At 52.8% G+C, this 22,162-nt stretch overlaps 2 protein-coding genes across 2 annotated transcripts in view; both read right to left on the reverse strand.

The window, feature by feature from the left end:
• Positions 1 to 421: 421 nt before the first annotated feature.
• NOSIP (nitric oxide synthase interacting protein) lies at positions 422 to 7,138 on the reverse strand. The gene is made up of 8 exons (XM_060174198.1): positions 7,028 to 7,138; positions 6,516 to 6,621; positions 3,680 to 3,761; positions 1,831 to 1,990; positions 1,607 to 1,725; positions 1,310 to 1,497; positions 1,085 to 1,193; positions 422 to 572 (listed from the first exon to the last, which is right to left on the reverse strand). The coding sequence occupies exons 1-8, from the start codon at positions 7,095 to 7,097 to the stop codon at positions 501 to 503; spliced, it is 906 nt and encodes a 301-aa protein (XP_060030181.1). The 5' UTR covers positions 7,098 to 7,138; the 3' UTR covers positions 422 to 500.
• A 13,492-nt stretch (positions 7,139 to 20,630) lies between these two features.
• The window catches only part of RRAS (RAS related), a 78,175-nt gene continuing 76,643 nt past the window's right edge, over positions 20,631 to 22,162 (reverse strand). The window contains exon 7 of the mRNA XM_060174661.1: positions 20,631 to 20,643. The gene's annotated coding sequence lies outside the window, so the exon portion shown is untranslated. The remainder of the gene's footprint in view (positions 20,644 to 22,162) is intronic.

A 22,162-nucleotide genomic window follows, 5' to 3' on the forward strand; every position in this document is an offset into this window, starting at 1 on the left:
GAAATGGCGCACAAGGACACTTGCTTGACATTTTACTCAAAAGGGAAGGCGCCATTGTTCACTGAAGAGCACAGAAGGTGCACTGAGCTCTTGCTTTGAAGAGATAGACACAGAGAGAGACAGACAGAGAGGGGGAGATGGAGGGACCTGGAAGGCCAGGACCCGAGCGAGGGCTGAGCTGGAGGCAGGCGTCTTTATTTTGAGTCTTGTCTTGGGTCTGCGGCTGAGCCTTGCAGGCTGACTTACCCCCCCCCCCCCCCCCCCGGGGCTGCAGCCTGAGGCCTGGGGCTCCCCGCTAGGGCACTCCGGCCACTGGACTTCCGCTTGCCCTGGCCCAGGCCTGGCCCTGCAGGTATGAGGCCACGGGGAGATGCTCAGAGCACTGCACTGCTTCCAGCCCTGAACACTCCGGAGCGGAGCCAGGGTGCCCAGTGGACAATGACGGCGCCGCACCGAGGCCATTTTTACGTCCCAGCTCGTTTATTTCGTCCCCCGCAGGCTCAGGCCTGCATCACGGGCCGCGACTTCTCCGCCTGCAGCTTCACTCCGGAGCCCGCAAAGCCTGTGCCGCCCTGGGGAGGAAGGGCGAGGCTGGAGTTAATGGGGGTTGGGGGGCTCCGGAGACTGAAGGCCCTCCCCAACCCCCAAATCTACAAGGTGGGGCGGGAATGGGGCAGAAGGGGGAGGCTGGGGCAAAGGGAAGAGGTAGGGGTGTGGTCAGGGGCTGCGCAAGAACAAGGATGGGCCAATGGACGTGGAGGGCGGGGTTGACCAAGGACTGGATACCTGTTGGGGGCGGGGCTCTTGCGGGGGGCGGGGCCGGAGGACTGGCCTGCCAGGAGCGATGGGCGGGGCCAGCAGGCGGTGGGCGGGGCCCCGAGGGCAGCTCTATCAAGTGGTGGGTGTGGCTTAACGAGTGGGGAGGGGACTTTGGCGTTGTGGGTGGGGCCAGCCAGATGGGGGGCGTGGCCAAGCAGGAGAGGGCGGGGCATTGGAGGTCAGTGTGGGGGTCACTGCCCCCGGGTAGGGTGAGGGCCTGGGGCTGCAAGGGGTGATGGGCGCCCGGCAGGGGCAGGGGGCTCACCCGCTGGAGCACAATGATGTCCCGGTCCGTGAGCTTCTCCCCGTTCACCGGGTCCACCATGTCCTTCCGGATCAGCTTCTCCACGCACTCGAGGGTGACCACAGCCCCGCTGCGGGGTGGAATGGGGGGTGGGGGTACCCGGAGCTCAGCAGCTGGGCTCCCAGCCGCCGCCCTCCCCTGCCCCAGGCCCCCAGGCCCGGCCCCAGCCCCCGGGACGGGACCCACGAGGGCCGCAGCACGGCGCAGGGCGTGGCGTTGCTCAGGCTGTCCCGGGTCACTGCGCACACGTAGCGCTCGCTGCGGGTGATGAGCCCCACGCGGTCCACCGAGCTGTCCAGCGGCGTGAAGCGCACGGCCGTCAGGTCCGACATGCGCAGCGGCTTCCCCGACATGGGGCAGGTGACCGTGCGCGACTGCGGGAGGGAAGCCACATCACTGGGGCCGGGGGGCCTGACACTGGGGAGTAGGTGCCCCCGAACCTGAACCGCCCTGGGACGTGGGCTGCGAGCGGGGGAGGCTCACCGGCTTCTCCAGCTTGGTGGCCTTGGCCTCGGGGGTCAGCGACGGGATCCAGAAGCTGGGCAGCGCTCTGTCCTTGTCCTTGCTGGCCGGGCCCGTGCTGGACCCCGCTCGGGCCTCGTCTGCGGGGAAGAGGGTTCAGAGGCCCAGCACACAGGGGAGGCCCCTGGCCTCTGAAGGGACCCCCATCTCCCCCCCCCACCCCCCTCAAGCCTGCCCCACCTCACCTGAGGGTTCCCCGGGAGCCACCTTGGGTGTGAAGGGGTTGAGGGGCCGGCTGACGATGGCTGCCTCCTTCTCCAGGAAGCCCCGGACCTGGTCCTGGGCGGCTGCCCGCTGCAGCTCTTTCTGCTCCTCGCGACGGGCGCCCCGCTGCTTCTCGTAGGCCTGGGACGGGGCACAGCCTGAGCCCGAGTCCCCTGGGGGCAGGCAGCCGGGCTCATGTGCAGCTAGTGGTGAGCTCACCACGCACGTGGGAAGCCCGTATATATGAGAGAAATACCCTGGAGTGCACATGGACCCAGGTTCAAGCCCCCCACCCACCCCCCATCCCCTCCAGTCCCCACCTGTAAAGGGCATACTTCATGAAGTAGGGATGTAAGTCTCTGTCTACCTCTCTCTCACGTCAGTTTCCCTCTGTTGTGTCAAATAAAAAAATCTATATATCCAAACTAGCCCCAGCAATGACAAAATGGATAAATACAGGGTAGGTGGAGGCATATCCAGTTAAGCACACACATTATCATACACAAGGACCAGGGTTCGAGCCCCCAACCCCCACCTGCAGAGGGGACACTTTACAAGCTGTCAAACAGGTTTGCAGGGGTCTCTCTCCCTCTCTATCCCCCCATCTCTCTCAATTTCTCTCTGTCCTGTCTAAAAAAGAGAGAAAAAAAAGGAGGGGAGTGGGGACGGCCACCAGGAGAGGTGGATTCATAGCGCCGGCACTAAGCACCAGCCATAGCCCTGGTGGCAACAAAAAATAATAAAAGGGATAAATACATTCAAACTGTTGACAGCGGAGACTCTGCCAGGGAACAAAGAAGGCCCCAAGCCCATTGTCAGTTGAGTGGGGATGGCCCCGTGCCCTGCACAGGTGGGAGGGGCTCTCTGGGGAACTTTCCGGCCGCGTGTCTCCTGCCTGGCCGGACAGCAGAGGAGCCTGGACTGAAGTCCAGGAGGGGTTTAAACAGAAGAGGGAAGGGATGGTGCCTGAGAGGCAATGGCAAGAACACAAGCAGAAGGAGTCGGGCTGTAGCGCAGCGGGTTAAGCACAAGTGGTGCAAAGCCCAAGGACCAACATAAGGATCCCGGTTCGAGCCCCCGGCTCCCCACCTGCAGGGGAGTCGCTTCCCAGGTGGTGAAGCAGGTCTGCAGGTGTCTGTCTTTCTCTCCCCCTCTCTGTCTTCCCCTTCTCTCTCCATTTCTCTCTGGCCTATCCAATAACAACAACATCAATAACAATAACTACAACAATAAAACAACAAGGGCAACAAAAAGGGAATAAATATTAAAAAAAAAAAAAAACACAGGCAGAGACTCAGAGGGGAAAGGCCCCCACACAGGGCCAGCAGGACGGCTCATCTGGACAGCACATCTGCTTTGCTATGTGACCGGGTCAAGTGCGGCCCCCAACGCACGGGAGGAAGCTCGGATGTCTCTCCCCTGCTCCCTCCGTCTCTCTGTCTTTCTATCTGAAAACACCGACCTGCAGTGGTGAAGCCCCAGTGATGACAAAAAAAATAATCATTCAGCAAGGAGGCCGTTGGAAGCATGATACCAAGTTCTAGCAGCAGGGGCCAGGCAGGGGTGCATCTGGCTAGGTGCTCCCATCACAGTGTGCAAGGACCCGGGTTCAAGCCCCTGGTCCCCTCCTGCAGAGGGGAATGCTTCACGAGTGGTGAAGCAGGGCTGCGGGTGTCTGTCTCCCTCCCTCTCCCCTCTCCATGTCTCCCTGTCTCTATCCAGTAATTAATAATAAAAAAAGCAGAGTTCTAGTGGCAGGAGCGTTGGCTCTGCACCAGGCTGTAATCCTCGGGGGCGGGGGCTGAACTGTGACCACAGAGCCGCCAGCACCTTCATCTGCCGGGCGAACTCCTTCTTCTGGTGCAGGATGTACTCCAGGATCGCTTCACGCTCGTACAGGTAACCGTCCGGGCTGCAGACAGAACGGGAGGGGAAGCGGGCTGTCTCTCACGGGAAATGCGTACATGGACGCATTTCTTGCTTCCAGGGTTATTTATTCCTGGGGTTTGTTACCAGTGTGGCAACACCTCTTCTGATAGCCTGCCCTGCCTTTCCTTTCCTTCCCTTTCCTTTCCTTTCCTTCCCTTTCTTTCTTTCTCTCTCTCTTTCCTCCCTCCCTCCATTCTTTTATTTCCCCAGAGCGCTGCTCAGCTCTGGCTGATGGTGGTGTGGGGGACTGAACCTGGGACCTTAGGGTCTCAGGCATGAGAGTCTGTTTGCAAAGCCAGTGTGCTGTCTTCCCCACCCTATTCCCCCCGCCCCATTCTTATTTGCAGGTGGGGATGGTACTCTACCGAGTGCATCATCTCCCAGGCCCAGTAAAATAAACCTTTTTAAAAAAAGAGATTTGGGGGGCCGGATGGTAGCGCAGCGGGTTAAGCGCAGGTGGCGCAAAGCACAAGGGCCGGCATAAGGATCCCGGTTCGAGCCCCTGGCTCCCCACCTGCAGGAGAGTCGCTTCACAGGTCTGCAGGTGTCTGTCTTTCTCTCCCCATTTCTGTCTTCCCCTCCTCTCTCCATTTCTCTCTGTCCTATCTAACAACGACGACATCAATAGCAACAAAAGGGAAAATAAAATATTAAAAAAAAAGAAAAAAAAGAAAAAAGGCAACACCCACACCAGTATAGATTATATAGTTTATCCAAAAGCATTGGACTCTCAGGCATGGGGTCCTGACTTCAATCCCCGGCAGCATATATACCACAGTAATGTCTGGTTCTTTCACTCTCTCCTCCTATCTTTCTCATCAATAAATACATCTTTAAAAAAAAAAAAAAAGGGACCGGGTGGTGGTGCACTTGGTTGAGTGCACATGTTACAATGTGCAAGAACCCGGGTTCAAGCCCCCAGCCCCCGCCTGCAGGAGGAAAACTGTGAGTGGGGAAGCAGTGTTGCAGGTGCCTCTCTGTCTCTCCTATATCACCCCCCCCTTCCCTCTAGATTTCTGGCTGTTTCTACCCAATAAATAAAATTAAGATAATACAAAAATTTTTAATTAAAAAAAAAAGTTTGGGCAGGGGTAGATAGCATAGTGGTTATGCAAAGAGACTGTCTGTCATGCCTGAGGCTTCAAAGTCCCAGGTTCAATCCCCCGCACCACCATAAGCCAGAGCTGAGCAGTGCTCTGGTGTTTCTCTGTGTCTTTCTCTCTCTGCATCTCTCTCAAAAATAAAATAAATAAAATACTTAAAAACTTTATTTTTTTTTTAAAGAAAGTTTATCCAGGGCCCCTGTGGTGGCGCATCTGCTTGAGTGCATGCTGCAACGTGCAGGGACACTGGGGCTCGGACCCCAGTCCCCACCTATGGGGGAACGTTTTGCAAGAGGTGAAGCAGGGCTGCAGGTGTCTCTCTTCTTTTCAATTTTTCTTCTTGCCTCCAGGGTTATCGCTGGGGCTCGGTGCCAGCATAATGAATCTACTGCTCCTGGTGGCCGTTTTTTTTTGTTTTGTTTTGTTTTCCATTTCTATTGGAAGGTGGGGAGTCGCGGGCTCAAACTGGGATCTTCGCACAGGCCCTTGTGCTTTGTACTATATGTGCTTAACTCAGTGCGCCACCGCCCAGCCTCCCTCTATCCCACCTCTTTTCCTCTCCATCTTTGGCTGTCTCTACCCAATAAATAAAGATAATTTTTTAAAAGTTTTTTTTAAAGCTCAAGCGCAGGGCACACTCTAACACCATGTGGGTTCAAGCCCCGTCACCACAGGGGAGCACCACGCACAGGGCAAGTTTCACAAGTGGTGGCGCAGAGTGTCTCTCCTGTGTCTCTCTTTATTGCTGTCTCTTCTCCTATAACTGGGGAGGGGTGGAGGGGAGGAAGACTCTACTGGCAAAAGTGGAATTCAAAGCTTCAAGGAAGCCCTGGTGGCTAGGAAAAAAAAAAAGAATCTGTTGGTATGCATGAGACCCCTTCTGTTTCATTTGGTCTAAATCCCCCCTGCTTAACACGATTCTATTTACATAACCACTTCATTCTATTTACATAACTGCTGTTAACAAGCACCACCCTCCCTCCAGGGCATTGGTGGTTCAGTGATAGGATTCTCGCCTGCTCCACCCCCTCCTCTCCTTGTCACACCCTGATCCTCTCCTTGTCACACTCTGATTTTCACCAGTCACTTTTCTCTCCACCTTCTCTATGTCACATCCTGTTTCCACCCTACTTGGCAAGTATATGTAAAGACAGCACTGTGAGTTTTAGGGTACTTTAGTTTAGCTTAGCTTAGCTTGGTATAGATTGCGCTGCGTCCTGCATGAATAAAGAGATACTGCATACAGCTCAACCATGAGTCCCTGGTCGTCTGTTACCCGCCCGTGAAGCCAGCCAGGCGAAAACAACAAGAGTCCAGGATAAAATAGACACAGCACACAAGACGGGTTCCCTGCTGGCTGACTCTCTGAATAGTCAAAGGCCATCCAGGAACGACTGTGTGTGTGTGGGGGTGGGGGGTCAGCGCCCCCAAGCACTGCATTGTCGGAGGGTCAGCGGGATTTAGTGACAGGACCAAACGCACCTCTGAGGACGGGCAGAGTCCCTCACCCCCCAAAGCACGTCTTCAACAAGAGCAGGAAGGCGAAGGAAGGTGGGGTGCCCCGGCCTCTGGCAGGGCAGTGGTGGCTCCCCTGACCCGACTCCCACCCACACCAGGGGGCCCAGCGCACGCACGTGACCACGGGGTCATGGCAGGGCTGCAGGGAGAGGCAGCAGCAATCGAAGTCCTTGACAGCGTCTCTGCTCAGCCGGATGTTCTGGGTCCCGTAGCCGGAGGCCGCTGGGGACAGAGCCGGGCCGGGGGGTAAGGGGCAGAGAATTCAGGTGTTGGGGGGGGGGGCTTCAGGAGCAGGGGATGCACCCCAGACAGCGAGTGACAGACAGACAGACAGGTGAGCCTGCGGGTCCCTGAGGTGAAGAAGGCAGCTCAGAGGAGAGGCTCTCGGCTCCCCGGGGCCCCTGTTGCTGCCTCAGTTTCTCCTCTGTCTGCAGTGGGGAGGGAGGGCAGGCGGGAGGGCTTCAGTTCAAGTGCGGGGGGCACGGAGGGCAGCGCCCCCCTACAGGGATGGTGTGTGGGAGCCCAAGCCCACCCTGTCCCCAGTGGGGTGCGAGGGGGAGTCAGAGGGAGGAGATGGCAGGCCTGGAGGGGCACAGGGACAGCTGGTGGCCAGAGCCCCGTCGGGCACCTGTGTCCTTCTTCTTCTCGTGGTAGGTGTAGACGGCCCCCGCCGTGCAGTTCTTGCCGTGCCGGGTCATCCTGGGGGAAGGAGGGCAGGGGGCTTGAGGGCCCCGAGCTGATTCATTCCCGTAAGTCCCAGGTTCAACCACCGGCACCACCCTATAGCAGAGCTGAGTGTTGCTCTGGTCAAAATTATTGTTTGTTTGTTTGACTACAGCCCTGCTCAGCTCTGGCACATGGTGGTACAGGGGACTGAACCTGGGACGCTGGAGCCTCAGGCATGAGGGTCTCTTTGCATCACGATTTTGCTGTTCCCCCGCCCAATAACAATTTTTAAAATTATTTTATTTGACAGAGGCAGAGAGAAATTGAGAGGAAGGGGGAGACAGAAGGAGAGAGACAAGGAGGCCGGGTGGCGGTGCACCGGATTAAGTGCGCAGAGCACGAAGCACAAGGACCCCGTGCAAGGACCCCTGTTCGAGCCCCTGGCTCCCCAGCGGCAGGAGGGCTGCTTTGCCAGCAGTAGAGCAGGTCTGTAGGTGTCCCTCTGTCTCTCCCAATTTCTCTCTGTCCTATCCCATGGAAAAAATGGTACCAGGAGCAGTGCATTCTTAGTGCGTGCACTGAGCCCCAGTGATAGCCCTGAAGGAAAGAGAGAGAGAGAGAGAGAGAGAGAGAGGCGCACACCTGCAGACCTGCTTCACCACTTGTGGAGCTTTCGGGCCAGGGACTTGAACCCTGGTCCTCGGCCAGGTGCACCACCACCTGCCCCCCCCCCCCCTTAATAACTTTAGAATGAGGACGCAGCATCAGGTCAGCAAAACAGCTCCCCTGAGGAGCTATATCTTTCAGGAGTCAGGCGGTGGTGCAGCGGGTTACCCGCACGTGGTGCCAAACGCAAGGACCAGCTTAAGGATCCCCGTTGGAGCCCCCGGCTCCCCACCTGCAGGGGAGTCGCTTCACAGGCGGTGAAGCAGGTCTGCAGGTGTCTGTCTGTCTCTCCCCCTCTCTGTCTTCCCCTCCTCTCTCCATTTCTCTCTGTCCTATCCAACAACGATGACATCAACAACAACAATAATAACTACAACAATAAAACAACAAGGGCAACAAAAGGGAACATAAATAAATAAATAAAAACACAGCTCACTGGGGTAGTGCTGACCCCACTGCTGCTCCGGTCTGTGATGCGGCCCCCTTGTTATCTGAAAAAGTGCATTCAAAGCAGCAAAGCCTCAGCGATGGCAAAATAAAAAGTGGGAGCAGTGGTGGGGGAGAAGGGAGAGGAAGGGGGAAGGAGAGGAGGAGGAGGAAAGTGAGGAGTGGGAGGAGGAGGGTGTTTTTAAAATTTTTTTTTAAAGATTTTTAAAAATATTATTTCCTCTTTGTTGTCCTTGTTTTTATTGTTGTAGTTATTATTGTTGATGTCGTCATTGTTGGATAGGACAGAGAGAAATGGAGAGAGCAGAGGGGGAGAGAAAGACAGACACCTGCAGACCTGCTTCACCGCCTGTGAAGCGACTCCCCTGCAGGTGGGGAGCCGGGGGCTCGAACCCGGATCCTCACACCAGTCCTTGCGCTTTGCGCCACGTGCGCTTAATCCCGCAGGAGGGTGTGTTTTATAACCAGAGCCTCTGGCTGCCTTCAGAAGTTTGCCTCCCATATTCAAACATGCAAAAGATCCTTGAAACAAGGTACTTAAGCTCCCCTACTGGCAAGAGCCAACCCCCTCCAAGTCAATTTTCATTTCCCAGGTGTGTTTTCCTCATATACAATACATACAGGTGGGCTGGGGAGCTGGCGTGATTTTGTTTGTTTGTTTGTTTGTTTTATTTGATAGAACAGACAGAAATTGAGAGGGAGAGTGATATCTGTAGACCTGCTTCCCCACCCAGGAAACTGCCCTCCTGCAGCTGGGGACTGGGGGCTCGAACCCAGGTCCTTGTGCACACTAACATTTGCAGAGATGGTATAATGGTCACGCTGAAGACTTTCATGGCTGAGGCACAGAGGTCCCAAGTGGTGCTGGCGATTGAATCTCAGGCTCGAGTCTCTGCGCAGCCATTACGCCCTCCTCCCCTCTCTCAATCTATCTGTCTAGACTAAAAAGGGTGGGGAATGAAACCGGCCCCGGGAACAGTGGAATCACAAGTGTAGGCCCCTTCCAGCATGGAAGGAAAAAAAACAAACAAACTGTACACAACATAATTAAACAGAATACAGAGACAGCACACTGTTGAGGAAAGACCAGCAGAGTAAATCGGGGTGCGCCTGTACCCCCAAGTAATGGAGACAGGGACTGCTGTCATCACCCCAGAAGCCCATGTGTGGGGGCGTGACTCCACTGCGCCGGAGGGAAGGGAGGGGAGGGGGGGAGAGATGGAGAGAGAGGGAGAGAAAGAGAGAGGGGGACAGGGGGAAAGAGAGTGAGAGAGCCCGAAGAAGGAGCAGAGACCCCTCTGCTCACCCCGTGCTGGTGAGCCCTTCTCCGCTCTGGCTGATGTGTTGGGACTGAGCCCCGAAAGCCTTCCTGCACCATCATGGTGCTGCCTGCCCCCCACCCCCCGCTCCCCCTGGTTTTTGAGCAAGTGTCCAACACCTGCTGTCTGTCCTCCACCCTCACTCAGCTCAGGGAGGACGCTCTGACCTCCTCCCCAGGGACAAACTCCCTGGTCTATTCTTAGCTGTCAACTGCCCTGACCCTCGGCTCCTTGACCACTGTCCTGCGGCCAAGGCCAGGGGTTCCTTTTCACCCACAAACAGCACCCCACACCACCACCAGAGGAGGCCTGCCTGAGGGTAGAGTTCTGATGTTCTGATGTGCACTGACCAGTGGGGATGAGACCTCATAAAGAAACAGAGGTCTCTGTGCGATGTCTCTCTCCCTCCAAGCAGCAGCTCTCCGAAGCCCAGCCCAGCACCATGGCCCTGAGAGGAGGAAGCTGTCTGTCTCCCCATTGGGAAGATTTCAAAGCAAAAGGCCAGGCACCCTGGGGCTTCATAGCAACACTGAACACCAAAGTGGATTTGCTTTCTTTCCTTCTGTTTCTTTATTGGATAGAGACAGAGAGAAATTGAGGGGAGGGAAGGATAGAGAGGGACAGTGTAGTCCAGGAGGTGGCGCAGTGGATAAAGTGTTGAACTCTTAAGCATGAGGTCTTGAGCTCAATCCCCAGCAGCCCATGTACCAGAGTGATGTCTGGTCCTTTTTCTCTCATTAATAAATAAATAAAATCTTAAGAGAGAGAAGGAGAGAGACGCCTGCAGCCCTGCTTCACCACGTGTAAAGCTTTCCCCCTGCAGGTGGGAACCAGGGCTTAAACCCAGGTCCTTGCACACTGTAATCTGTGCGCTTACCACTAACTGACCCTTCTCCCCCTCTTTTATTTTTATTTTTGCCAGAACCCTACTCAGCTCTGGCTTGCAGGGGAGACACAGGGGAGACTGATCTTGGGAGTTTTGGAAGTTCAGGCATGAGAGATCCCAGGTTCAACCCCCGGCACCGGCATAAGCTAGAGTTGAGCAGGGCTCTGGTCTCGCTCTAGCTGTCTTGTCCATAAATAAATGGATTTATAAATAAAATAAAAAAATATTTTAGAATGTGTAAATAAATAAATAAGCTGGGGGTAATAGTTGAATCTAGGAGTCGGGCGGTAGCACAACAGGTTAAGCATATGTGGTACAAAGCGCAAGGACTGGAGTAAGCATCTTGGTTCGAGCCCCCGGCTCCCCACCTGCAGGGGAGTCACTTCACAGGCGGTGAAGCCGGTCTGCAGGTGTCTATCTTTCTCTCCCCCTCTCTTTCTTCCCCTCCTCTCTCCATTTCTCTCTGTCCTAACCACCACCAACAATAACAACATCACATCAATAACAATAATAACTACAACAATAAACACAAGGGAAACAAAAGGGAATAAATAAATGAATAATTTTTTTTTAAAGTTAATCCATCTATAGGAAATGTTCACAGCTGGGAAACCCACAGAAGCAGCCAGTGACCCCCACCCCCACCCCCAGCAGGGAGAAGGAAAATGAGCAAGGCTAAGTTCCTTCAGAGGTAGGGGTCCAACTTGCCCACACGGCAGAGCAGCGTACTGCCCCCTCAAGCTATGTCTGTCCATCTGTCTCTCCCTCCATTCCTTCCTTTCCAGAGCCCCGCTCAGCTCTGGCTGATGGTTGTGCCGGAGTGGGGGGAACACGACACTGAAGCTGGGATCTCAGAGCCCGGGGGCATGAGAGCCTTTTTAGAACCCTGAGGAGGTCTCCCCAGTCCTGATGTCTGTTTCCTAATATCCCAAGGCCAGAAAGTTCGAGAGGTGCGGCCACGGGTCAGCGAGTTGGCCGGCAGAGGTGCCAGGAAGTGGGTACCGAGCAGCCGGGGCTCCCCTCCCAGGCCGATTTTAAAATAGAAAACACAACTACCGCCACCTGCTGTCACCAGCCTTTCAGGGCGGAAGCAGCTATTGTCACTCACTAAAAGGCTCCCAGTGGCCCCGCCAGGAGGTGCAACCCCCCCCTCCCCCGCCAGGAAGGGGCAGCTCCAAAGACACCAGCAGCCAGATTCCTGGGTCAGTGGACAACAGCTGCAAGCCTAGAAGACAAAACGCTTCAAGGCCCAGAGTAGATTTTACTCTCCTCATTTGATTTTTTTTTTAATGTTTCCTTACAAATGTTTTTTATTATTATCTTTACCAGAAATCCAAGGGCAGGGGGAGATAGAGAGGGAGAGAGACAGAGAGACACCTGCAGACCTGCTTTACCCCCTGTAAAGCCTTCCCCCTGCAGATGGGGACCAGGGTCTCGAACCCGGGCCCTCGCGCACTCCTCCAGGTTGAATTCTGAGCACCTGGGTCCTCGCTTGGGGGAGGGGCGTCTGCATACAACTTTACCTTTCCCGGGGCTGTTTCCTTCTTTCCTTTTTCCTGAGAGAGAGAGAAAGAGGCAGCCCCTCTTTGTTATCTATTCAATGCACTGCAGGGTCGGCGGACAGACCCAGTGCCTGCCTCGTGCACTCAGTAGTCCCCTGACCCAGCTGTTTCATTCTTTTCTTCATCTCCTGGTGTGGGGACCTTCTGCATGACTATCTATCTCCCTACTCCTGGACCGAGATGATTTTTTTTTTCCCCTCCAGGGTTATCGCTGGGGCTCGGCGCCAGCACTACGAATCCACTGCTCCCATCGGCCTTTTTTTTTTTTCCCCTTTTTTATTGGCTAGGACAGAGAGAAACTGAGAGAGGGAGAGAGAGTAAAGGAGAGAGAAAGACAGACACCTGCAGACCTGCTTCACCGCCTGTGAAGCTTCCCCCCTGCAGGTGGGAAGCCGGGGGCTCGAACCGGGATCCTTGCACTGAGGGCTATGTGTGCTTAACCGGGTGTGCTGCCGCCCCGCCCCTCTGGACTGACTAGCAGGAAGGCTTCCAGCACCAAGGGGAAGGGTCAGGGCCCTCCTTCTTCTGCTCCCTCTCTGCTTCTCCCCTTCTAAGGAGATAAAGAAAGACTCTCCAGGAGTAGCGGCACTGTACATGCCTGGTAAAGTTCCAGTGAGAAAACCACAGTGGCAAAAACAAATAAAATAAACCCACTGCGATGAAAAACATCGCCGCCTTGAGGGCACAAGGCCTGTCCTGCCAAGCGCTGCCCGGCGGGCGCCCCTGGGCCCGGCTGCGATGCCAGTGAGGAGCTCCCCGGCTGCATTCACACTCAGTCTCCCCCCCCCAGCTGGCTCTTTCCGGGGCTGGTTTGGGCGAATCCTGAGCCCCCGGCTTCTCGAGTCCGGTGTCCCTCGTCCCTCCTGCGGGAGGCTGGAGGTCCCGGCTCAGACTGCGGGGCACCGATGGCCCATGCTGCCCCAGGGGCGGGCACCAAAGGGCTGGTGACACTCGGGGAAATCAGGCCGGAGGAGGGCGAGCTGAAAGCCTGAGGATCCCTCCGAGCACCTGCTGGGCGACTGACAAAAGCTGATGCTTAAACGCTCTGTGAACAGGCCTCCAGGAGTGGTGGATTCATAGTGCTGGCACCGAGCCTCATGGATAACCCTGGTGGCAATTAAGAAAGAAAGAAAGAAAGAAAGAAAGAAAGAAAGAAAGAAAGAAAGAAGGAAAGAAAGAAAGAAAGAGAGGGAAGTTAGGGCTGTAGTCCAGGAGGTGGCGCAGTGGATAAAGCAGTGGATTCTCTAGCATGAGGTCCCGAGTTCAATCCCATGTGCCAGAGTGATGTCTGGTTCTTTCTCTCTCTCCTCCAATCCTTCTCATAAATAAATAAATTCTTTAAAAAAAAAAAAAAAAGAAAAAAAGAAAAGAAAGGAAAATCAGGGCTCTGCTATAAGCATTTTGCAAGTTTTCCCTCAGTGGAGCTGGGGCCTCGAGTACACGCAGTTCATCAGTAGAGCTGGGGCCTCGAGTACACGCAGTTCACCAGTGGAGCTGGAGCCTCGAGTGCACGCAGTTCACTGGTGGAGCTGGGGCCTCGAGTACACGCAGTTCACCGGTGGAGCTGGGGCCTCGAGTGCACGCAGTTCACTGGTGGAGCTGGGGCCTCGAGTGCACGCAGTTCACCGGTGGAGCTGGAGCCTCGAGTACACGCAGTTCACCGGTGGAGCTGGGGCCTCGAGTGCACGCAGTTCACCGGTGGAGCTGGAGCCTCGAGTACACGCAGTTCACCGGTGGAGCTGGAGCCTCGAGTGCACGCAGTTCACCAGTCCTGGACTGGTTTTCTTTTCTGGCCAGAGCACTGCACAGTTCATGCTCATGGTGGTGCCAGGAACTGAAGCTGGGACTCTGGGGCCTCAGACGCAAACAGTTTTTCACGTGACCACTATGGACTGATTTTTCACTCAGAGATACAGAGACAGGGGAGAGATAATGCAGCAGCGAGCCTCTCCCCGTGCCGTGGCCCCTTCCATGCGGTGCCAGGACCTGAACCGTGGCCCCTGCAGGCCCCCCCCCTGTGAGATCTCTCCCGCCGGCATTTTGCATAGGGTAGAGCCGCCAAGTCCCACAAGCACAGAACGGGGTGCAACAGAGGAGAAAGCTGTCTAGGCGCGCCAGCTTTTGGCCTTGACACCTGCTGTTTGCTGCCCTGCCAACAGGAGGGACGGCCTTCCTCCTGGCTGACGCCACAGAGCTGTCATCTGCTCTGCCCACCAGGACCATCCCGGCCCCCTGCACCTCCAGGACAGTGGCCACCCCTGGGAGGGGGCAGAGTCCCCTAGAGTGGGCCCCAGGCTGCATCCAAGTACTGCCTGGCACCCAGGAAGGTACGGGGTGGGGGGCCTGGTAACCGACCACATCCAACTTCTAAGCCATGAGCCATTCTCTCAACTGATTCCTACATTAGTCGTAAAAGCACTAAAAGCAAAACAAACAGCAGCCAGAGGAGTCGGGCTGTAGCGCAGCGGGTTAAGTGCACGTGGCGCAAAGCACGAGGACCGGCATAAGGATCCAGGTTCAAGCCCCCGGCTCCCCACCTGTAGGAGAGTCGCTTCACAGGCGGTGAAGCAGGTCTGCAGGTGTCTGTCTTTCTCTCCCCCTCTCTGTCTTCCCCTCCTCTCTCCATTTCTCTCTGTCCTATCCACAACAACGACGACAATAACAACAATAACTATAGCAATAAAACAAGGACAACAAAAGGGAATAAATAAATTTTTTAAAAAAGAAAAGAAACAGACGCCGGGGGCAGGGGGGTGGCATCTGACCTGCGAGCACAGGCCTGACCCTTGTCTTCACATGTGTCAGGGTGACTCTCTGGTCTCTGGTTCTCTTTTTCCCATGAATACAAATAAAGGAGGAGGAAGAAGATAAAAGATAAATGTCAATGGCCTGAATTCACCTATTAAAAGACACAGAGTAGGAAGATGGATCAGAAAACACAACCCAACAATATGTTGTCTACAGGAAACTCACCTAACGCAACAAGACAAACACAGACTTAAAGTGAAAGGATGGAAAACTATCATTCAAGCCAATGGCCCACAAAAAAGGGCAGGAACAGCTATTCTCATATCTGACATGATAGACTTTAAAATAGATAAGATTAAAAAAGATAGGAATGGACACTACTTAATGCTCAGAGGATCAGTCAATCAAGAGGACTTAACAATTATTAACATCTATGTACCCAATGAGAAGCCATCTAAATACATCAAACTTCTACTGAAAGAGCTACAGCAATATATTAACAGTAACACAATCATAGTAGGGGACTTCAACACCCCACTATCTCAACTTGACAGATCATCCAGGCAGAAAATCAGTAAAGACATAAGGGAGCTAAATGAAGAGATAGATAAACTAGAACTATTGGACATTTTCAGAGTCATTCATCCCAAGAAACTGGAATACACATTTTACTCAAATCCACATGGATTATTCTCAAGGATAGACCATATGTTAGGCCACAAAGACAGCATCAGCCTATTCAAGAGCACTGAAATCATCCCAAGCATCTTCTCAGACCACAGTGGAATGAAACTAACACTAACAATCAACAAAAGATTAGTAACAGTGCCAAAATGTGGAAGCTCAACAGTACACTTCTTAACAACTTCTGGGTCAAAGAGGAAATCAAGGAAGAAATCAAAATGTTTCGAGAGTTCAATGAAAATGAAGACACAAGCTATCAAAATATTTGGGACACAGCTAAAGCAGTCCTAAGAGGGAAGTTCATAGCTATACAAGCACACATTAGGAAACAAGAAAAGGCACAAATAAACAGTCTGATTGCACATCTTAAAGACCTAGAAGAAGAACAACAAAGGAATCCTAAAGCAACCAGAAGGACAGAAATTACTAAAGTTAGGGCAGAAATAAATAACATTGAGAATAGGAAAACCATACAAAAGATCAATGAAAGTAAATGTTGGTTCTTCGAAAGAATAAACAAAATCGACAAACCTTTAGCCAGACTCAGAAAACAAAAAAGGGAGAAGACCCAAATAAATCGGATAGTAAATGAAAGAGGAGAAATCACAACAGACACTGCAGAAATTCAACATATCATGCGAGGCTTCTATGAACAACTATATGCCACCAAGTTAGAGAACCTGGAAGAAATGAATGATTTCCTAGATACCTACCAACTTCCAAAACTAAGTAAAGAGGAAGTGGATAACATGAACAGGCCCATCACAGCTAATGAAATTGAAACAGTTATCAAAAATCTTCCCAAAAATAAAAGTCCTGGACCAGATGGTTTTACAAATGAATTCTACAAAACTTTCAAAGAAGAACTAATACCTCTACTTTTAAAAGTCTTCCAGAAGATTGAAGACACTGGAATACTCCCTGCCAGCTTCTATGAAGCCAACATCACACTGATACCAAAAGCAGACAGGGACACAACCAAAAAAGAAAACTACAGACCAATATCTCTGACAAACATAGATGCGAAAATATTGAACAAAATTCTAGCCAACCGGATACAGCAGTATATCAAAAAGATTGTTCATCATGACCAAGTGGGGTTTATCCCAGGCATGCAAGGTTGGTTTAATATACGTAAATCAATCAATGTACAAAGCGCAGGGACCGGCGTAAGGATCCCGGTTCGAGCCCCCGGCTCCCCACCTGCAGGGGAGTCGCTTCACAGGCGGTGAAGCAGGTCTGCAGGTGTCTATCTTTCTCTCCCCCTCTCTCTCTGTCTTCCCCTCCTCTCTCCATTTCTCTCTGTCCTATCCAACAACAAAGCAACGTCAACAATGGCAATAATAACCGCAACGAGGCTGCAACAACTAGGGCAAGAAAAAGGGGGAAAAATGGCCCCCAGGAGCAGTGGATTCATGGTGCAGGCACCGAGCCCAGCAATAACCCTAGAGGAAAAAAAAAAAAAAAAAAAAAAATCAATCAATGTGATCCACCACATCAACAAAAGCAAGACCAAAAAAAAAGAAAAGAAACAGACGCCGGGGGCAGGGGGGTGGCATCTGACCTGCGAGCACAGGCCTGACCCTTGTCTTCACATGTGTCAGGGTGACTCTCTGGTCTCTGGTTCTCTTTTTCCCATGAATACAAATAAAGGAGGAGGAAGAAGATAAAAGACAAAAGAATAGAAATAACAGGGGTTGGGGGAACAGGCAGTAGTGCACCTGGATAAGCACACACATTACAGTGCGCAAGGACCCAGGTTCTAGCCCCCAGTCCCCACCTGCAGCTTCAGGAGGGGTGAAGCAGGTCCTCAGGTATCTTTCTCCCTCTCTATCTCTCCCTTTCCTTTTTTTTTTTTGCCTATAGGGTTATTGCTGGGGTTGGTGCCTGCACTATACATCCACTGCTCCTGGAGGCCATTTGTTCCCTTTTCTTGTCCTTGTTTTTTTAAAATTTATATATTTATTTTAATTGTTATGTATTTATTTCCCCTTTTATTGACCTTGTTGATTTTTATTGTTGTTGTAATAATTATTGTTGTTGTCATTGATGTCATCTTTGTTGGATAGGACAGAGAGAAATGGAGAGAGGAGGGGAAGACAGAGAGGGGGAGAGAAAGACAGACACCTGCAGACCTGCTTCACCGCCTGGGAAGCGACTCCAGGGGCTCGAACTGGATCCTTACGACCCGTCCTTGCGCTTTGTGCCACCTGCACTTAACCCGCTACGCTATGGACTCCCTCCCGTTCCATTTCTGTCTTTATCCAATAGTAAGCATATAAAAAAATTATTTTTTTAATGTCTACAAAAAAATAGAAATGGGGAGTCAGGCGGTAGCGCAGCGGGTTAAGTGCAGGTGGCACAAAGCGCAAGGACCTACTTAAGGATCCCGGTTCAAGCCCCCGGCTCCCCACCTGCAGGGGAGTCGCTTCCCAGGCGGTGAAGCAGGTCTGCAGGTGTCTGTCTTTCTCTCCCCGTCTGTCTGCCCCTCCTCTCTCCATTTCTCTCTGTCCTATCCAACAACGACATCAATAACAACAACACTAATAACTACAACAATAAAACAACAAGGGCAACAAAAGAGAATAAATATTAAAAAGAAATTTTAAAAAATAATGAAATGACGGCGCCCGGCCTCTAGTCCTGCATGGTGGGGGGACGCGGGGGGGGGGGGGGGACCCTCCGGGTGGTGCTGAAGCAGGTCGCAGGTGTCTGTCCCCGGGTCTTCGCCTTCCCTCTCGGTCGGGCCTCACTGTCTCTGTGAGAAATAGAGAGGCCTCTGTGGCGCTGGGAGGCTCAGCTTCTGGCGTGCAAGTCCCTCCCGGCTCTGATCCCTTCCCCTCCGGTGTTATCGCAGTAAGACGTTGTTGCAAGGAGCAACAGCACCCTGGTTCTGCACGAGCCTTTCCTGCCTGAGGCTCTGAGGTCCCGGGTTCAATCCCCAGTTAGCACCATCAGCCAGAGCTGAGTAGGGCTCTGGTTTCTCTCATTAAAATAAAATAAATTGGGGGTCGGGCGGTAGCGCAGCGGGTTAAGCGCAGGTGGCGCAAAGCACAAGGACCGGCGCTGTGAATCCCAGGTTCGAGCCCCCGGCTCCCCACCTGCAGGGGAGTCGCTTCCCCAGGCGGTGCAGCAGGTCTGCAGGTGTCTGTCTTTCTCTCCCCCTCTCTGTCTTCCCCTCCTCTCTCCATGTCTCTCTGTCCTAGCCAACAACGACGACAACAATAACAATAACTACAACAACAATAAAAACAAGGGCAACAAGAGGGAATCAATAAATATTTTTAAATTAATTACAATAAAATTATTAAATAGATATAACAACAAGACATTGCAGCAAAAGGCCTTTCAAGGCCCAGGTTCACCCCAAGCAGGATATGAAGCTAGGGCTGCCAGACCCCAAAGGTCCAGAAAGTGTGAGCCCCCCCCCCCCAACCCCGCGCTCCCCATCTCAGCCTGCAAATCTGAGGCCATGCAAGGGGGTCCTCGTTCCTCTGTTCCCGACCCTTAGCCCCCCCTCCCCCGGCCGTGACTCCTCCTGGGACACCCCCCCCCCCAGTTAGCCCCCCACCACGACTCCCCAAGAAGGGGCTGCCCCGGGCGCTGCCGGGAAATGTAGTCCCGCCTCCAATGGGGGGCGGGGGGCGCGCTAATGACTGACAGGGCCTTGGGAATCCTGTCCTGTCTTCTTCAGGACCCCGGGACTCTAAATCGCGGGATGGCGAGCCCCAGGGGCACCATTCTTCCCACTACCGGAACTCACCTCGCTACCGACTCCTCTTGCCCTCGCAGCTTCTTCCACTGTGCCCAGAGACCGGAAAGGAGCACTGTTTTTCTCTCTCCGCCCCGCCTACTTCCGCCCGGTTGAAGGGACCGGAAGTTAAGCTGCCCCTAGTTGCGGCGCTATGTAGAAAGCCTTGGTAAGTCCTCTTTCTCTTCTCTTCCTCCCTCCGGAAACGAGAGTGGCAACTCAAAGGTTCCGGTTGGTGAACCTGAAGTCAGTGTGGTGCGCGCTCACTATCGACTAAGTATTTTCCGCGGCGAGCGGAGTTTCAGCCTGTATCCAGGCTTTGCATCTCTCCGAGCCTGAACTGTAGGATTGATGGCTAACTTCTTTGCATTGGAAAAGCCACTTTCCCCGATAAGAGGATACCATCCACGTTTCCTGCTGCCTGTTGAGAGACAGTTGAGAAGGGTCGACTCCTTGTTCCCATTTTCCAAGTGGAACAATTGAGAAATTGGAAGTCAGATGTGCCCAAGTTATCTCAGGAAACAGGAATTTAGCATTGCCCACCTTCCCCAGGGATCAAGGAAAACAATCATGTCCCCACCCCCCACCTTCAGTGTTTAGATAACTCGATAACAGGTGACCAACACGTTCATTCTCCCAGGGGACCTCCCAGGGGGAGCCCCGGGAGGAGGAGGAGGAGAGGAGGCTGGTATCTAATTTCTTTAATCCACCCCCACCCCCAATTTCTAAGATCCTGACTTCCCTTTGGGGCTCTGGACTTTAGGTCATTCTTCCTAAGGTCCCTTTAAAAACTTTGTCCCTTACATTAGTCCCGCCCAGGACAGGTAATCATAAACCCCGCCCCTCTGCCAGAAACCTGGATCTGGTTTACAGGGAGCTGGGCACCCCTTCCTCACCCTTCCCCTCTCCCCTGCCCACCCCCCCCACCAACTCACAGCTGGCCACAGCTGGCCTAAGAGGCCTCCCGGATCAAAGAGGAGAGGACAGTGCTCAGAAGTCCGGGCAAGTAAGTAAACGTCCCTGAACTGAGCCTGGCTTGGGGACCCTGGTGTGCAGGCTCCCAGCCCCTCTAAGACTCAGATGTCTTGGATCCCCAAACCCACAACACCTGTCGGCTTCCCCACCACCACCACTGCACCTGAGAATATAGGTCCATCTTGTTCCTGCCTCTTCTGTAATCTTTGATCTCTGTGGGTGGATGTGGCAATGGACACAGAGAGAGGCGGGTACCCTGGGCATCACCCTGGGAGTCACCGGGACAGACGGGCTCCTGGTCACCTCTGCTCTGTTGTGAGCACCTACTCCGTGTCAGAGCCGGGGCACAGGCTGCAGACACCCTGGAGAAACAGATGGGCCCCCTGCTCTGGGCTCAGAAGACAAACAGCCTTGGCATTAAGTCCCTGCCTCTGTCACTTTGAGACCAAATGACCCTGGGCGAGTTCTTCAGCCTCCCTGAGCCTCTGTGTCCTCATCTATAAAGTGGGGCCTATAGCAGAACTATTGGGGAAGGCTGGTTATGTAAATGGATTTCCTGTCTGAGGCTCTGAGGTCCCAGGTTCAATCCCTAGCACCACCATAAATCAGAGATGAGCAGGGCTCTAGTCTTTCTCTCTGTAATTTAATTTATTTTATTATATCATTTTTTTTTTTCCTACCAGAGCCCTGCTCAACTCTGGCTTATAGTGAGGAGGGGGATTGAACCTGGGACCTCAGAGCCTCAGTCATGAAAGTCTCTTTATGCTGTCTACCCCTGCCGTGGCCTTTCTCTCTGTAACACTCTCACTAAAGTAAAAATAAAAATAAATAAAATATGTGTTTAAAAGAAACACTCCAAAAATTTAGGTCAAATCTTGGTGTGGTAAAATTGAAATAATGAGGGAGTCGGGCTGTAGCGCAGCGGGTTAAGCGCAGGTGGCGCAAAGCACAAGGACCGGCATAAGGATCCCGGTTCGAACCCCGGCTCCCCACCTGCAGGGGAGTCGCTTCACAGGCGGTGAAGCAGGTCTGCAGGTGTCTATCTTTCTCTCCCCCTCTCTGTCTTCCCCTCCTCTCTCCATTTCTCTCTGTCCTATCCAACAACGACAACAACAATCATAACTACAACAATAAAACAACAAGGGCAACAAAAGGGAATAAATAAATAAAATAAATATTAAAAACTTTAAAAAAAATTGAAATAATGAAATTAATTTGAAAGAAAGAAAATAAAGAAAAGTTGGGGAAAATTCTAAGTTTATAGGCTAGCTACCTTCAAGCAGTGTCTGCTACAGAACTCAGGTTATGCCAGTGTCTGTGGCTGTTACTATTAGTGTTGTTTGTTGTTGTTCCTGTTACTACTTTGTGGATTCAGGATGTCAGACATCGGTATTTCACTGTTCCAGCTCACTCTTCCATTGAGATAGAAACAGAAAGTGAGAGAGAGAGGGGGGGGGGTTGGGGAGACAGCATAATGATTCTGCAGAAGACTCACGCCTAAGGCTCCACGGTCTCAATTCGGCTCAGTGCCCAGCCTCACCAGAAGCCAGAGCTGAGCAGTGCTCTGGTTTCTCTCTTTTCCTTCTGTTTTTCTTTCTTTTCTTTTTTATTATTATCTTTATTTATTGGATAGAGACAGCCAGAAATTGAGAGGAAGGAGGAGATAGAGAGGGAGAGAGACAGAGAGACACCTGCAGCCCTGCTTCACCACTTGTGAAGCTTTCCCCCTGCCGGTGGGGACCAGGGCTTGAATCAGGATCCTTGCGCGCTGTAATGTGAGCGCTTAACCAGGTGCACCACCACCTGCCCCCTCTCTCTTCCTCTTTCTTTGTCTCCGTCTGTATCTTTTTAAAAAATATTTATTTATTTCCTTTTAGTTGCCCTTGTTTTTATTGTTGTTATAGTTATCATTGTTATTGTTATTAATGTCATTGTTGTTGGATAGGACAGAGAGAAATGGAGAGAGGAGGGGAAGACAGAGAGGGGAGAGAAAGACAGACACCTGCAGACCTGCTTCACCGCCTGTGCAGTGATTCCCCTGCAGGTGGGGAGCTGGGGG

This window comes from Erinaceus europaeus, chromosome 2 (assembly GCF_950295315.1).
Source record: "Erinaceus europaeus chromosome 2, mEriEur2.1, whole genome shotgun sequence".
Taxonomy (NCBI): Eukaryota; Metazoa; Chordata; class Mammalia; order Eulipotyphla; family Erinaceidae; genus Erinaceus; species Erinaceus europaeus.

Excerpts from the sequence above, each read along its gene's own strand:
- NOSIP (XM_060174198.1), bottom strand. The coding sequence starts at position 7,097 with ATGACCCGGCACGGCAAGAACTGCACGGCGGGGGCCGTCTACACCTAC. Across the intron at positions 1,991-3,679 it reads AGTTCGCCCGGCAGATGAAG|GCCTACGAGAAGCAGCGGGG; the intron begins GTGCTGGCGGCT and ends GCCCCGTCCCAG. Across the intron at positions 1,194-1,309 it reads TGCGCCGTGCTGCGGCCCTC|CGGGGCTGTGGTCACCCTCG; the intron begins GTGGGTCCCGTC and ends TCCACCCCGCAG.